The sequence below is a fragment of the Anopheles cruzii genome, chromosome 3, assembly GCF_943734635.1.
Source record: "Anopheles cruzii chromosome 3, idAnoCruzAS_RS32_06, whole genome shotgun sequence".
Classification (NCBI taxonomy): Eukaryota; Metazoa; Arthropoda; class Insecta; order Diptera; family Culicidae; genus Anopheles; species Anopheles cruzii.
The window spans coordinates 33336578-33353884 of NC_069145.1; the positions used below are offsets into that span (position 1 = coordinate 33336578).

General features: G+C 49.8%; 2 protein-coding genes and 1 pseudogene across 2 annotated transcripts; 2 read left to right on the top strand and 1 right to left on the bottom strand.

Annotated features, from left to right (window-relative positions):
* The first annotated feature begins 2596 nt into the window (after window positions 1-2596).
* On the top strand, window positions 2597-4671 carry LOC128272835 (uncharacterized). The gene is made up of 2 exons (XM_053010718.1): window positions 2597-3105; window positions 3848-4671. Exons 1-2 carry the CDS (start codon window positions 2972-2974, stop codon window positions 4161-4163), a joined length of 450 nt encoding a protein of 149 aa, XP_052866678.1. The 5' UTR covers window positions 2597-2971; the 3' UTR covers window positions 4164-4671.
* On the top strand, window positions 4479-12101 carry LOC128270274 (uncharacterized; annotated as a pseudogene).
* A 1690-nt stretch (window positions 12102-13791) lies between these two features.
* LOC128273430 (lipase 3-like) lies at window positions 13792-15139 on the bottom strand. Its single transcript, XM_053011393.1, has 3 exons — window positions 15038-15139; window positions 14238-14957; window positions 13792-14169 (listed from the first exon to the last, which is right to left on the bottom strand). The coding sequence occupies exons 1-3, from the start codon at window positions 15137-15139 to the stop codon at window positions 13792-13794; spliced, it is 1200 nt and encodes a 399-aa protein (XP_052867353.1).
* Between the last annotated feature and the right edge of the window lie 2168 nt (window positions 15140-17307).

Here is a 17307-nt window from a genome sequence, read left to right on the forward strand (position 1 = left end):
TGGGTTCTTCCACTTTTGGCGTTGGGTTTTCTTTCTCTGTGTAGCTCTCTTCAATCTTCGTAGGTCCATCAGGTTCCAGCGTCGGGATAGTGGGTTTCAGCGTCGGGATAGTGGGATCATCTGCAATGAAGACAACGATCACTCAACACACATCCTGCGCAGCGAAACAAAGTTCTATCGAGTTCCATTAGCCGAAACGGAACCGAGAACCTACCATCTTTACGCGTCGGCGAAGCGATCGCGAAGGCCACCACCGACAGGAATATCACTTCTCGGCTAACCATTCTGCTGAGCGCTAACGGCTTGAAGATCTCTTCCCCTCTCGTCAGTTGTACCAATCTCCAGTCGACGAACCTTGCACCTAGCACGTCGGAAGCAAACTGCGAATTGGTTCCGATTCCGGCACGCTTTATGGAGAACCATCGCATTGGTTTTTTTCTCCACCCAGCGATGCTATCACGCTGACAGCGTGGTGGTGCACCCCGTGAGATAAAGTTGTTTGCCAGGACGAGTGTGACCCGTTTTCTGGCCTCGCCAATGGGCGACACCTCGGTGGGCGTCGGTGTGTGCGTAGATTTACCAGAACGCGACCCGCGTCGTGACTTGACTCGAGAACGCCCGCATCCTACTCGGCACCAAAACGGAGGCTCTTTCACCCGTCCCTACAATGGTCTTATCGTGTGAAACTGTACCAGCTCCAACCTCCCTATTCTCCGTGATATCGATTGGTTCACCGGGGGGCTGCGAAGTAACACAGTTACCTTGAGACCAACGGCCCTGTAGACACCACGGTCACGGACACCCGCCATCCGTTGCGGCCGGGGACGGGCTGGAGTTCCGCAACTTTTTGCCCTTGCCAAGTAGCGAGCCTAGACAATGAGTTGGCCAGCTGTGTCCAACAGACGGCTACTTGTGGCCGCATATCGGTGAGAAGCTGATAAAAATTTTAAAACCTAGTCCCCCCGCATCCGCTCGGAAGCCATCAAGCGTATTCGATGGACCTACTTTGCGGATTGGCAATCGATATCGCAGGGTAATTGGAAACCTTTCGCGTAACCCTGCCACAGTTTGCCACATTTAAAGCATTGCTCATATACATTTAGTCATGCGGCTATATTTCGTATGACTACGTTTTGTGTTCTTTCATAGGACAGTGTGAGATTTCCAACGGATTTTTACAGCTTAAAACTTCTCCTGGAGAATGCAAAATCATTTCCGGATTGCGACTGCACAAGGGGTGAATGTGGCGATGAGATCAGAGCCCTGTCTAAGCAAGTGGCAAGGGATTGCATAATGTACACAAGGTCTGCGACAGGTCGGCCAACATTGGTCGTTTAGGGTTTCTGATAACGAAAGTATGATTAACATTCCATTGTCATTTACATTCCATTACATTGTTGGGGCGTTATAAATAGTACCGACAAACATTCGTTTGCCAAAGCTCGACGCATCTTCCCAGCAAAGACCTTGATGACACATTTGAAACATTTGCTTTTATATGTGAATGGCAAATATTTGTTTTGATAACAATTTTGCACCAGCGAGGTAATGAGTGAGAAAAATTCCGGCGGACCTGCATCTTGACTGAGGGGCGACGAGAGTTTGTCCGTCGTAATGCCCAGGAAATTCATCTTCGGCGGGTGCAGGCGGGCTGCGAAGGCATTAAAGGTATTAAAAGATGACAGCATACTACGTAAACAGGACGGAACTGGCGACGGTACTGGCTCAAGGGAAATCCCCAATCGTTCTTGGACCATCCACAAGGACAAGGGGTATCTGGCATATAACGACTGCACAGATAACAAGGAACGAAGTGTGCCTCCAACACGGGTTTGTCCGCTCGATCACGAATTCGGCGGTTGTAGTTCCGGATATGGTGGCCCTCCACCAGTTCGCACGTAGGCTGGACGAGCTGATCCTCGCAGCGATCCGTAGAGAACCTCTTTTATATTTTCTCACGTTTTTAAATTAATAAAATTAAAAAATAAACACATGTTGTCAACATTTGGATCACAGTCCTGTCCATGTCGGATGCTCCTATTCAAACAGTTCAGAGTTCTGATCGTGCATTTCTCTTATCTGAGTAATCAGAAAAGGTGTCCCCGATCCTCGATCGTCTACAAATAATTCAACAATTCGAAGTTGTTCGAAACAACACCGTAGTAAGTTCCACTATTTACTTAAATCAAGGTTTATTTCTGGAAAAGTAATGGCCGAAAAGCAGCTTCGACTGCCGACGCCGAACGATTTACTGCCGGCCTGTTCCGCGTTCCACCGAAAAGGTTGCGCAAATAATCGGCCGGGGCCAATTTGCGTGTGGCTGCTGATTAGACGGACGGAAGTTCCGCTCCAATGGCTGGCCGATCATGACCGTGAATTCGGGCGAAATTCGTCGATGTCGACGCTACACCAGTTCATTATCTCTGCCGCCAGTTATCACCGACGGGCGTCGTTACGTCGTCACGTGCCGATCGCGGCCCGACGTCGCACTTTCGCCGTCCTCGGAAAAGGCGATAACAGTGGCGGCGTCATGCAAACCGGCCGGTGCCGCAGACACTCGACTCCGAGCAAACCGAGATCGCCACCGCGCGAGATCGATCGCCCGATCGGCCGAGAAGGCACTCAACCGGTGGCACACTCACGCGCAATCATCCGAAGCCGGCCGGGACGGTATTAAATGCCAGTCCGTCCGGCCGACGGCAGCCATTCTCTGCGTCGTCCCGGTGGTCGTCAGTGAACCGCGTTCCGCGCTGCGAGTGCCTCAGTGCAGCGTAGCTGTTGGATTTGTTGTCCGTGCCCAAAAGCTTCCCGGGGATTCCGAGGCCCGACTCAGCTTGTTGACCAACTTGTTGGAGTGACGACGACGACGACGCGCGACCAGCGGGAAGTTTCCGTGGCCGCACACACAAAACAAGCGACATCAAGTGACGTCTGCGGGCAGTGGAAAAAGGGCCCAAACCCAAAACGCAAAATGACGATCAACGAAAGGACATCGCTGCTGCCGAAGGATTACCAGAAAACCTACATCATCCCGATCCCGCGTGATGACGAAAATAACAATAGCAGCGACGGCAACAACAACGACAACAGCGTACTGCGAGAGTAGTGAGTATCCGGCGGGGTCACAGGAGTGCACGATGGTCGTGAGCAACGGGTTACGAGCACCACGATAATGAGTAAGGCCACCACACACACACACCCGCAATCGGTTCCGTATCTCGGCATCTCGGTTCCGGTTCGTGTTCGGTTCGATGTTTTAGAGTTCCATTTTTCGTTTCTCTCCCTGCTCTTGCTTGTTCTGCATTAAGTGAAGTGATGTTAAACGCCGAGCGAGTGGCCTATCTCCGAGCAGCGGTCTGATACACGTATCGCGTGTCAGGACAATCGAGTGACAGAGATCTTGTCACATGTCCGATAACCACCATCGGCGTGTCATCTTTAGCCCCTGGCCCCCGGGAGCCCATTGGGTGCGCCATTATCGGTCCCTTTCGACTTGACGAGCCGTGATTTAGTGGCATGTCCATTCGGTTTGGGTGAAATTGTTTCCCATTTTTGCCGATTAGACTGGGCCCCGGACTGGACATGCGTAGTTCGGATGCTATCTCGAAACGATTGCCTGATATGAAATAATAAATTGTCATAACACATAAAATGGTCTGATATGACTGCTGCACGACATGGACGTCAGCTGTTTCGGGCGTCTGTTGACCTAGGCAATGGGTTGTCATTGGACAGGTTTAATTTGATTAAAAAACAGAGCTCGAGTGATAACCGTTGGAGGAACAGAACGATCTGCATCTTGCTGCAACTTCAAGCTGATATCTACCTTTCCCTGTGCTACTTTCAGCGACAGCTGTGCCTTGACGAAAGCGGAACTGAATAAGTACATCGACGATCCGTGGTGGATAAAGATGCGCTACGGATGCTTCGCGTTCTGTTGGATCGTTTGCCTGGTGGCGCTCGCCATCTCATTGTACATTGCAGCCGATGCCCTGCAGCACGACATCTGCGGAGCGGCACAAGTGTCCAACGCTAGCAGCCTAATGTCAACGACGCCCGCCAGTAGCAGTGGAATCTCCGGAGTGCCCGCAAACCCGCCAGCTGTCGGTGAATCACCACAGTCCGTAGTGTTTGCTCTGCTCAGCCAGCAGCCTACAGCGTGATCGAACGCGCGGGATCGGAACGGATTTCCGTGAAGGTTAATTGGTTACCAATCTTCCTATTGCTGTGATCGCTACTGGGGCTACCGGTCCGGCCCGGGACGGGACACCGAGAGGAATCTTATTTATTGCATTACAAGCACTGTAAGCGGATCTCAACTACGAATGCGGAATCGCATTGCATCAATGCACGTGCTGCTTCTAACAGCGTGATAAAAAGCCGAGATTGACGAGCTCAGCTAGACGGCACTGGTTGATGATAGGCACACCGTTCATTCGGGATGCAACGGGGGTCTGCTGCCCGCTATCTCGTAGATCATGCGGGGACTGGTGAATGATGCAACTCTCGAGTAAGCTGCCATCATACCCGGTGGCTTCGCAGCGCTTCATTAGGCGCCCGGGTGATGACATTGACACCGCGCAATCAATCGCGTCGCGAATAGAGCGTGCTTAGAATGCAGCTCGTGTTGATTATTCCAAACAATTCTATACCAATCTAAATCTAATAATAAAGGACAATTTTTTAAAACAAACTGCCGCGTTTACTTTGTAGCTAGATTGTGAATTCACGACAACCACAATCTCAAAAGACAGAACTCAGTTAATGCCTGGCAACAAGGGATGCCGTCGTTCAAAAGATTTCCTTGTCAATCTATGCACATACACGTCACGAGCAGAAGCGATGAATCTACATAGAAAAAACTCGCGTTGGAACTGTTACCCTAAAAAACATTCATAAATTTAGATTGTCCCAATCAGCGTAAAATTCCACTCAAAAGATTCGTCACCGAACCCTCGTGCACCGTGCGAAGGCAGGCAACCGTCTTCGCGTGAGGTCAAGGTTCCACCAGACATCTTTTCCCGTGGGGAACCGGCAGCCGTCATCGTCGCCGTCGTTATCAGCGCTGCCCCGTGGTGCGCTGGCGCACCACGCGACGGGAGGTACAGAGATGTTTCCTGGTTCGGAAGCACCCAACATGGGATGCGTAACACTGGACCCTCCGAGATAATCACCGACGCGGGACATTGTTCGGACCGAGCCAAAGTGCATCGAATCGAACGAACGATTTGTTTTGCTCCCCACGCTGGTCCAGCGCAGAAAACATAATGATGTAACTATGGGTTACGATTTAATCAGACCGCGCCGAACACGAAACCGAAAGATGGCCGGAAGGATGCAATCACGCTGCCCCAGCATGCGGGAAATCCTTGCGACCGCACGCATATAGGGGGGCCATTGATAGCCATTGAATTCCGGGCAAAAAAAGTGAAGCTCAACGAAAGTATCAGGTCTGACTATTGTTTTAAGCTTATTGTTTTAACATTGTAGCAGCTTTGCACTCGACGATCCGAGTTTCGGTCGCATTGTGTATCATAATTCAAAATTTTCAACTTCAACAACTTTTGTCTAAGTTTCATTGCAGTTTATTTGGATCTTTCTTTTCATCTAACAATGCCTTACTTACTAAGCTATTAAACTTACAAACGAAATTAATTTACGGTTCTGACTTTATTATTTTTTTCATTAAGGAAGTGCCACCTCTTTAAACTGTTCTTTAAAGTGCTGGCTGCTCAGTAAAGGTTCAATTCCTGATAAACTGTTCGAACTGCTGTTTAAAATCTTTGTTCAACTGTATTCCAACACTCAGGGGCAATGAATAAGCAGATTTTGGGTTTTATCAAGTTCATTTTTTTATTAGAATTAGGAAAAAAAATATAATATTTTGAAAAATTCTTTAATAGGCTTTTTAGACATTTTTAAGTTTTCTCTTTTTCTTCAGTTAAGCGCCTTGTACACTAAATGTGTTATTTTATTATCAGGTGACCCTGACGCGATCCTGACACGAGCCGATCGAGCACGATCGGCTGGAAGCAGCCTGCGCTCCGCTTCGCAGGACATCATCGCGCAAGGCAAGTGCCTGTGCGCCCGTACGTCCGCTGCCGGCTGAAGCGGTCCAGCGTGTTCAACCGGAAGCTGGGCCTCCAACGGACCTGCGCAGCATCGTCGAAACGCCCTCGTTACACGTCGTCCAGGAGATGTCTCACGCGCTGCTCAGCGTGCTTAGCCAGAAACGGTTCCGGTGCTGCTGAGCGCGATTCCCCGCGACACCTTCAAGGTGGACCGTACGTGGGGCAAGGTAGTGTCCATGTTGACCATCGCCAGAAGTCCCTCGGTCGACTACGTCCGTCTCGCTCGCTCATAGATCGATTTGGCGAACAGGGTGCGGCCACCGCAGGAGATCGCCTTTCGATCGAAGATCGCCGCTGCTTGGTTGGGGCCAGCTGTCTGATAGGGCTGTTCACTGTAGTGTTTCTCCTTAAGACCCTCGGCCTGTACCCCGTGACGGTGGAAATAAATTCCAAACATTTTCTCTTACAACCACAAAAGCCGTCATTCGAATTTTCTTCATTTCCCGCTGGAATTGGAATGCAATTGGGACCCGAAAGAAATGGGGGAGGAAAGTAAGGTAAGACTCGTAGCAATGCACGAAAGGAAATCAGTTTCCGTCGGAAGCTTCAAGGAAAAGATTTGTGGAAAACGCTAGTCGCGCTTTTCTTCTCGACCTCTTTGACCATCCGGTGTCCTCTCGACTCTCCATTCGCTGTCTGAAGATGCGGCGCAAACAATCGCAAACAAACAAACAATTGCTGTATGGCAGGTAGCGCCATCCTATTGTAACCAAATGTCAATGTGAACATCCTGTAACTCGGAACCCTGTAAACGAATGGAAAAAACAAAAAACAGTGAAAGCATTTTTTGAAGTGTGAAGTATCAGCTGTAAAACGACCCTAAGTTCGAAACTGTACGATTGATACTTCATGAGTTATCGATCACTAGAGTCATCTACCGAGAAAATAATGGATTACTTTTTTCCCAACCTTATATGAATTTTGTTTGGCAAAATGATGTTCCAACCTAAACTTCCAATCGGAGCTAATATCGGATACACTACAATATATGATACCCATTTACTATTTCATTACTATACCATTAAATTACGCCACATATTTAAAGGAACTTTACTGGCACCAAGTCTCCAGCCACGATTGTTTTAATGTAAATGTTTCCCTTCCTTTCTTTATGCTCGAACGTAAACGGACGTAAATACGATTTCAGAAAACCCATTTCGAACGACGAACCCTCGGAACCACGGCACTGTTAAGCTCACCCACTGATCCCCGTTCCGGGTTTTAATTAAACCTCTTTTGGTCACTGAGGCAAGACGTTGAATGGACCATACTCTATGACTGCATCCCTGGTACGACGGATGGAACACATACAGATGAAGAATCCCCAACGGGCAGTGAAAGTATAGGAAAGCACACACCAAAGGATCCGTGCGCCATACTGCCTTCTGCCTTTAATTAGTGAGGCATCAGAGAAAAAAAATACACGACAGAAGAGAGCCCAGCGGAACGGAGAAGCAACTCCTGTCGTCTCCGAAATCGATGTTCAGCTCGCTGTCGACAGCACAGAACTGGAGTGTGGAGCACTAATTAAAACCCCGAGCGCTTAATTGCCTTTGCACAACGTCGGGCAAGGTTTCACTCATTAAGCCCGAATTTCAACCGGTTCCCAGCATCGGCCAGTAGGTAGCCCGGACTCCCGGAAACCTCCCATCCCCCCACCCAACCCCCACCCAACTCCCATCCGGCACGTGCGCTAGATAGCGTGGACCATGGACGGAACGAATACCACCAAAGAACGACCAGAGCCTGTGCTTTAATTACTCGAGGGCCTCCCCGCCCAAACTACCGGATCCACCGGCGAGGGTGCTTCGGTCGGCACGACCGGACCGAGGGTTGCCTCGGCCTACTCGGCCGGACGCTGCTCTCTGTCGGAGAAGAACAAACGGAAACTTCCCCACGAGCTCCCTTCCATGAATCGAAGGAAGCAGGTCCGTTAGACGGCGATAGCATCTCCGTCCCGGGTTTGGATGTGTGAAGTACGGCTCCCGGAAGGATGAATGGGAGTTGTTCTTTTCGGCACAATGCCTGTGCAATACTTTATCGGTTTCGTCCGGTTCCCCACCATCCATTTCCACTAGAATCGGAGCTGAAGCAGGCTCAATCCAGGTGTGCGAGCGGTTCCAGTTCGATTCCGTTGAAAAGGTGCCTCTGGGCACTCAATACAGACCTAGATAAGATTACTCCTAAAGCCTTATTTCCCCAAACGATGCTTCTATTTTCACCCAATACCCATCTAAATACTTACGGACCGCGTATGCGACGGCAAACGGAAGTCTAGTGCAATAAATAGTGTGTCTAATTAATGGCCCCTTCCCCGAAGCAGACGTCCCATCGACGAAGGGGGACCACAAACACGCCCAAAGCAAGGCACAGGGAATAAAACATTAACGACCGTCACACTGGCAGGTCCTGCCGACGGTTGCCGACGTGGGCAGCGATAAATTTTCTTCGCTCAGCGACGCTGTCACACTACCAGGCGACCATGCCGGCTGTGGCCACCGGAGAGCGCGGTGCGTTGGAACGGGACGGGGTGCGGAGTGAGTGTGCGCGTCACGAATCCGCCCCGCGAGCCACAACACCCTTGCCACTCGGTTATCGACGAGGAAAGATAAACAAGTCTACCGGGCACCGTTTGGCGTCACGCGCTGAGTGTAGGTCTAATTCCTGCACCCACACACACACACACACCCCGGGCAGACGCTGCCTGGTGGTGGCCAAGGACACACAATTGGCACGCAGCACCCTTGTTGCTGGTGACGAAAACGGAAACCCTCGGGAAGTCTCGGACGCTCCGGGGTGGTGCTGCACGCCTGGTCGAATCCAAGGTAGGGGAACGAAATGTGTTACTCGGAGGCCACCACCGCCGCCGCGACCCAATAACCCCGCGGGGTGTCATTGTTTTAGTCCCGCCCGGAGGGACGTTCCGCGCAAAACCATTTCACAGCATTCGGTGGGAAATGCATTGCCTAGGTATCGAGCTCGTCGTTGGCCGTGCCCGAAAACTCGGTTCGGTTCCGGGGATAGGTTCGAAGTGCTGGTGCTCATGCGCGTGCCGGGATTCCGTGCGTGAGGGACCGCTTCCGAAAGGGGACGGCAGTGCAAGACGGCCACTGGCTGGCTGATGTTTGATTTTTCTGCTTTAAATGGAAATAAATTCAATAACCAAGTCCAATTCGTAGCTGTGTTGTTTTGGGCCACCTCTAAAAAGTCGGCAATAACTAGGGGTACCTTTAGACTATTTAAGTAAAATTTAAATAACTTTAATAATCAAATAAATTAATAAATAGAAATTTGTATTTAAAAAAATACCATCGCCTTTCGAATGTTCAAAAACGGCCTCGGATTCGGATCATGTATCCCTCCGAACCACGTTCGGTGGCCGTCCGAGGCTGCTATCCCCTGCAGCGCTGACCCGCCTGTCGGTGCTGCGCTCCCGTTACTCGACGACAAAACGACGGCATTCGGGAGCATCTTACGACAATTTGCCAATCATCTCCGTCACCGCACGTGTGGCCGCGATAATGCAATTATGCACGCCCAACGCATACAACCGGCGGAAGAACTGACCAAAAAATGCTGAATGCATCGCTGATGAGCGGCGGATTTCTTTGGCCGACGCAACGAAAATGTCAAAGGAGCTCCCGACCCAACCCAGGTACTGTGTAGTAGTAAATGCATGTAACGTAACGATCGCGGCGTCCTCACCGACCGACCTCAAGATTTCGGCGAAGTGGCTACAATCAGAAACGCATGCGAACCGGTAAGCAGATGCACAATTGGGCGCGCCGTGTCGTTGCGTCATTAGCGCGACCGTCACCCGGCACCGGCCGGAACCGTTACACAACAGCGGAACCGAATGGAACTGGCAATTATGTGTGTATACTTTCAACCGAGTCGCCGGGTCCGGGTCACCCGAAATGGCGCCAACGATGCACTTTCCGATGTGGGCCGCGGACACACCGGGCGGAGGACAATCAATTATGCAAAGCGACACGGCGGACCAGCATCCCCCTCTCTCCACCCAGGGTCTTGGTAGCACGGGAAAACCGAAGGGGGCCCGAATTGGCTCCGGTGGTGGCCAGTGAATAATAAACAGGCGACGAAAAAGCAAATTAATTAGTAGCAGAGCGTGTTTTAAGCTCAATAATATTCGAACCGGTTCGAGTCGTGTGTGTGTGTTTGTTGTGTTTGTGGATGAGAGAGATGGATAGAGCGACAGCAGGAGAGCACAGTGTTTGTGTGTGTGAGAAAGAGAGATAGAGGGAAAATGCAGAAAATGCAGTTACATGGAACAACCGTTGGGTTTGATCATCTGACTGTTGCTGATTGACTGATTACAGGTATTTTTCTATTTTGTTTAATGAGCAAAACGTATACTTGGAAATGTTAATGTTTTTATGTGAACGTTTTATTTTTTTCTATCCTTTTTCTATATTTCATAGCTTTTCTCTACATTTTCATAGTTTTTAACAAAAATCCATAAAGTCGAATCCCAATACCAATAAAACCGCGGTTGGTCATTTATAAAAAAAACGTGTGACCAAAATGCAGTACGTGGCATCACCAAAATGAAACATAAAAAGTAACAGTCGATAAAAACTAGGCAGCATCATTCACAACCCCTTCAAAATCTAGAAATGACACTCTATATCGCGTTACAAAAAAGGTAAAAGTCAAAATTTGTGATTATATCTTTTACTAACTGTTCACATCTCTGTTGTGTTCAATGCATATTGCATATTGCAAATAAAGCCAAGACAAAAAATGAACTAAAACATTCTGAATACCAATTCCCGATAAAAAAATGCTCAATAAAACAGCAACGTTCTATGTGATTAAAACCAATGAAGGCACACATCAATGATATGGTAACGTTTATTCAATCGCTACAGCCACAAAAACAACTCACCTACAAATATGTAATTAAAACTAGTTTAAAATTTCAAACCCGCACTCAAAGGTTGAACCAAAAAGTGGATGTGTTTTAGTGTTTAAGTTTAGTTTAGTTTAATCGGCAATGAGAAAAATACTAAATGAAAATAGGAAGCGTTGGCGAAGGGCAGCCATTTACAGGGCAGTAGCGAAGGGCAAACAGAGTAGGAGATTTTTTGTAGGGATCTGCAGCAATCTGAAGGGGCCTCGCTTGCCTAGTCACACGGCCTACGATGACGGCCACCAAATAAGATTGTTATTCTCATCAAAAGGTCAACAGGGGCAAGGGCACCTAGTATTTCCGTACCTCGTATTATTTCAATATCTGTTTTTGAGAGGGTAAATCATGCTTGTAAAATTGCTTCATTTATCCGGCATCGTTTCACGTAGTGAACTTCTGGGGCTCTGGCAACTGACTGTTGCGACGCGATTACTGCGATGCAAATTGAAAGCTTGGCTCGTTTCCAAGTGGGCGGGCATTCTCATTCCTTCGACCGATTCCCACATGGCGGTCCGAGCTGGTTCGAACAATATATTTTCATTAGCGCGCATGTTTTCTGCTCCCATGCATCATCGAGCTGCAGCACAATTACACCCACACAACGGAACGGGCCACGACAACCACGCACACCACGGGCACCGGTAACAGTTGTCCTCCGCCGAAAACGGTAACACTAATTAATATCATATGTATCACATAACATAACCGGTGGGCTGCAACCGGTTGTCTCGGTTTTATTCGAAAACGATAAACAGTGGCCCGGAGCCCCGGAAAGATAGGCCTCCTGTCGAGCATCGGTGCCGGTGAATCGACGAAATTAATGAGTCGTTTCTGGTGGGCTTCCCGCCCGGCGGCAGGCACCTTATCGCACTCGGCGCCGTAATTATTTAATTACCATTATCTTAATGTCGCGGACTCACGTGAACGTCTTCCGATTCCAATCCCGCGTTGGTGCCGCGTTGGAACAGTGGAGGCGCCTGATGGAGGCGCCCGATGGAGGCGCCCGATATGGAGGCGCCCACCGGGAGAGCCTCTAATTGAGTGGCAATCTCCTGTTCAGCCGGGCTGCAACTCACCCGCAGTGGACACTTAAGTATTTTTATTTTTTTTAATTTCCCACACAATCTGTGATTGTTTTTTACTTGATTACGGCCAACTTACCCCTCCCATGCATCCCCCGCCGCCCACAACGTTGTCTTACATCCGGAAAGGTGTGTCTTCCGATCGAGACGAGCCATCAGGAGCGCAGGCACCCGGATCGGTAGCGATGCTCCCGAATGCCGACGCCAGCCGGAGGACCGGAAGCAGCACCCTCACCGCTGGGCCTCATGTCCTTCAGTGCGATGCTGCGTCCCCGCATCCGGTTCACAGCGAATTGCATTATAATATTGCGCCCCACTGCGCCAAATAACACTATTAGCGTATTTGCTGCGTTCCACGCGGCGGGGAAATGGGGAAACGGAATCCGCCTTTCAGATTGGCCACGGCCGGTCGACGGGGTTTGTTTTGCAACGTGTTTGCGCCCCCGGGAAGCGTTCAGTCGCTCGGCCGCTACCAGGTGCGCAGAAACGAATGCACCGCATGCATTGGCACGATGCCACGTCGTCGACGTAGCCGGGCGAACCTTTCGCATTCCGATGCAACCCTTCGGCGGCCGGTTGTGTGTGGCTAAACGTGGTAGCTGTGGTGTATGTGATGGGTACGCCACGGCCCATCCCTACAGCTACCAGAAGTGCACGTCGGCCAGCGGGCAGTGCAACTGCATTCGGGTGCAACACGCGCCGACCGCGACTCGGTGTTTGCCGATGCGGCCCACCAACACAATGGCAGCTCACGAGACGCTGGCTGACGAACGCTTATCGATGCACCCCGACAGCGCATCGCGATGCAGTCGGTGCACTGCACTCGGGCACTGTGCACTGTGCGGCTCCACAGGCTGCACTTTGTCAACCGAAGCGTCCAACAATCCCCGTTTTCGCAGACGTTTTTGAGCAAATTTCGATACGAATTGAAGTTGAGTCAATTCAGTTCGCAAAACCGTATCCATGTTTATTGTTCATCTCAATTTGTTGGCATGATAGTACTTCACACCCTCTACCTCCTGCCAACCACATTCCTTGTCAGAAGGAGTGTACAGCTTGGTTCGAAAGATGGTCAACAAAGCGCAAAAGCTTTTCCGTACGCACAACAGTGCCAAAGAAGAGCACATACTTACCCTAAATCCATCCAATCTTTAAATAAACAGGAACACAACATATTCGTATTCGTATTGGTGGGGATTCCCCATTTATTACACATCCCAGTAGTTTGTTGATACTATTTCTATATGAACAACGCGCGCCCGAACTGTGTCAACCATTGTCCGAGCTCGGCCCTCCCCGTTAGTGCTCCGTAATCGTGTCTCCTTAATCTTATCGCAATCTCAAAGCGCCTCTAAGCGAGCGTAAATCGGCTGACGTCTTTCCTGGGGGTCTTTTGCGGGGTGCCACGGAATCCGAAATTCAGCCTACGAGAACCTACGTTCACCCCGCCTCGATAAATCAGCACCCCCGCCGATAAAGCATTGGCGCAGTCAAAAGTGGACACTCATCCCGTGATCCTCGGCATAGCGAAGCCGAACGCGGAATTAAAGAAAGAGGCGTGACACGGAGAGGTTTTTTCGCTACTCGGCGCTAAACCGTTTCGGTTAACCTAGTGGATGGGTTTTTTTCTTTTCCATTCTTTTCTCTAGACGTACGCCCGCAGATCGGCAAGCAACTCATTGTACAGCAGGGGCCGCACGTTGATCGCCCACACGAAATCCAGATGGTTGAAGACAGGTAACGGCACCAGGTAGCGCTTCACTACGTTCGGTAGCTCACGGTACAGCAGTTCCACGTCCGGCGGAGCAGCCATCCAATCGTTGGTGCTGTGGTAGAACAGCGTCGGTGCCTGCACGTTGGCCAGATTGTAGACCGGCGGCGTGAGCTGCCCGTAGCGGACCATGTTCATCGCACCGTGATCGTACTGGCGGAAGATACGCGAACGTATCGTTTGCGCATGGTGCAACATTTGCATCGCCGAAGCTCCAGCCGGTGAATGAGCATGAATGACCGGCAGCATGGTCTAGAAAGGAAAGACACAGTCAGTTGGTACGGGGAACAGGTTCACAGAAAGGAGAGCGTCAAACTTACCGAGTTGACCTCCTGCGTGTTGAAACCCGCGATCAGGAACGTGTTAATTGAGCACATCGACTGGAACGGAGCGCCATCGTGGCAGTTGTTTAGCCCGCCCTGGATGTTCATCTCGTTCGTCGGCTCGAACCACCAGGTGCCCATCATCTGCAGCATCAGGTCGGTGGTGTAGAGGAACGTGGCCAGAAAGAGGACGTACGGGCTGCGCGTGTTGTGCATGTAAGCGGCTGGCGCCAGCGCGTGCATGCTCTTGATTCGCCGGTTGTAGTACGGATGCTGCGACATCATCACCCAGTAGGCGGTCGTGCCCTGCGAGTGGCCAACGTACTGAATCGCCTGCTGCCCGGTGCGCGCCATGATGTAGTCGATCACGTTCGGAATGTCGATGCTGCCAACCTCGTGCCAGGAAAAGTCCCAGAACTGCTGCGTGACGTTGCTGCGGGAGCGGTGACGGTTGGAGTAGCGGTTGCCTCGTGCATTACCCATCCACACGTCGTAGCCGGCATCGGCCAGCATGTACACCAGGGCCGTGTTCGGTCCCATCAGGATGTAGTCAGCCGACGAGCTCAGCATACCGTGCTGCAGGAGCACGACCGGTTTACCGGACGCCGGTGGAGACTGTGGGCTTCCCGGGCACCGGTGCACCCCCAAGAGGTAGCCATCGTCCGTCTCCACAATGTGTTCCTCAGCCGGGTAACCATACTTTCGCAGGAGTCCAATCTGCACCGGGGAAAAAAAGGGAAATCCACCAATTTAGTTCGCTTCTACGCGCTCACCGTCTAGGAGCACGTTCTACCTACCGAATCAAGGAACGCGTCCTCAGCGATGTCCGGATGAATCTGACATTCTCCTCCGGTGACCAACAGAAGCAGTACGGCCACCAAACCGACAATCACGTTCATGGCGTACATCGACACCCTTGCTGTTGTACGCTCCTTAACGACGGCACACACTATAAGCCTTGACCCCGTGCCGTCACGGCCGTTAAATAGGTGAAAATGCTACCCGTTCTTATCACGCTATCACGGGTCCCCTCTTCCCCCATCCATCCTTTCCGGTGGATGATTAAAATCGGCAATGGACACTCTTTATCACAGGATTATCGTCGGCCCACCGGGACCGATCAAAGATAATCATTTCTATGCTAGTGATTGATCGAAAACATTCAACAGCAGTGCAAAAGTAAAAAGCGCCACCGGACGACGCGATTAGAGGAAGAAAGGCCGATGACTGGCACCATCCAAGTTCACATCTGGCGAACGGGTTCATCGGGTTCGTGCGAGCATCGGTGAAATTGCGAAAAAACATGGCAGCTCATCGACACGCGTTTCACACGGTCCAAGCGTAATCCATCGCGCGACAGGTCACGGACAAAATGGGTGCTTCCGATTGGTGCATCTGGTTTCCGCATTCGACAGCGAACTCGAGGTAGTAGATGGAGGTTTTGATTCTTGTACAGAAACAGCTTTCTCGATGGTTTTTCTCTTATGCCGTTTTTATTCATCTAGGTAGGCTCAGTGTTCTCAGAGTAAAAGTTCTTTCATTGAGCAGATCTAAAAGTTCGACAGAAACGAGTCGTTTTTTTGCGTTTTATTATAAAAAGCAATGTTACAGTTAATGTGTTTTCTATGTTGTTTTTTTAACCTGCGTACATTTCGCTAGTGTATTATGTGTGTTTGTGTTTTTTTTTTTTGTTGTTTAACTTATCGTATCATTTGTTGTCACACTCACAGAATCCCAATATACAATTATAAGTGTACTGTTTAAGGTAGTTGCTGCTAGAAGGGGTGTTAAGTGTATTTTATCGATTAAAGTATTTATTATCATTCATACGGCATATTTATATATTTGTGTTTTTATCAGTACCCTACCGAACTAAAGCTTATTGATTTCCGAAGGACAGAAGCGATTCGCTTACATGTTATTGCGATACCATGTAGTTTCGCCAATCATGTGTATTCCACACACTGAAGTTACCTTTTTTCCAGTTTTCGTGAAATTCCGAAGTTTAAGAGCATGCCTCATGTTCCCAATACTACACACTCTAGTGCGAACGCTTTTGCGCTACAGTAACGTAGAGACGGTGCAATGTACAAGACCTATTTGTTACAACCCTACGCCATCGCCCACGTTTCTAGAAACTGGTGAAAAGATTTGTCGCTAAGACGCGTATCCCCCGTCAACAGGCCAGCGATGAAGACCCCTTAAATCCGAAGGCCGAAAAACGAAAACAAATGGCAAATCTAGCTCCCGTTGTGCCATTTTTATTTCTTTTTTTTTTAATCAGGTACAGATATCGAGTTTGCTTTTAAAATATGTTTAACTATAGTTATGCTTGTTTATGTATAGGTATGTACAAAGGTATCGCGAACGGTACCCACAGGCTTGGGGACGACAACGGAGCAACCGTACGCCTGCCACTTGTTACCAGGGCATTCATCTATCTGCACCACAGAGCAGCGCCACGTAAGGCATTGTCGCGCTTTCAACGCGATCGTTGTCTGTTGAAAAAAGCCATCGGTTTTAATGCTAGATTCTGCCTTCTAAATGCGCTCCGAAGGTGCACTGTTGTTGCAAATCAAATCGATTACGAACCACTGCAATATATAGTTATGTGCCAGGCCTCTTCACACCATCACCCAGCATAAACAAAGAATACGGATGATGCAGAATCATAACCCTGACCTAGTTGGATGCAAACGGAAAGGTGGCCACCATGAAACATAAACATTCCGGACCAGCAATGTCACCCGCTGATGTCGACACGGGACACACATGTGCAGCGGAAACCATCCAACAGATCGAACCAACGTCCAGGAAACTGTTCTTCTCCTGCCTTTGACAACAGTAGATCGCGCAACTATCGTAACCCAATGGTGTCCACCACGAGCAGATTCGTAGAACTTTTGAACATTTTGGCTCGACTCGGCAACCGCGACCCTTTTCGTGACCCATTTCATGTTCTTCAAGAGGTGCATTCCAACTATGGTTCCTTGTTCGCAGTGTCTCTTCATTCTTCCTCTGGGCACATTATCCTGAACTGAATGTTATCCGTCGCTCAAGAGGTCTG

Coding starts and splice junctions, on each gene's coding strand:
- LOC128272835 (XM_053010718.1), top strand. CDS start 2,972: ATGACGATCAACGAAAGGACATCGCTGCTGCCGAAGGATTACCAGAAA. Junction 3,106..3,847: donor AACAGCGTACTGCGAGAGTA/GTGAGTATCCGG, acceptor TGCTACTTTCAG/CGACAGCTGTGCCTTGACGA.
- LOC128273430 (XM_053011393.1), bottom strand. CDS start 15,139: ATGAACGTGATTGTCGGTTTGGTGGCCGTACTGCTTCTGTTGGTCACC. Junction 14,958..15,037: donor AGGACGCGTTCCTTGATTCG/GTAGGTAGAACG, acceptor TCCCCGGTGCAG/ATTGGACTCCTGCGAAAGTA. Junction 14,170..14,237: donor ACACGCAGGAGGTCAACTCG/GTAAGTTTGACG, acceptor TTTCCTTTCTAG/ACCATGCTGCCGGTCATTCA.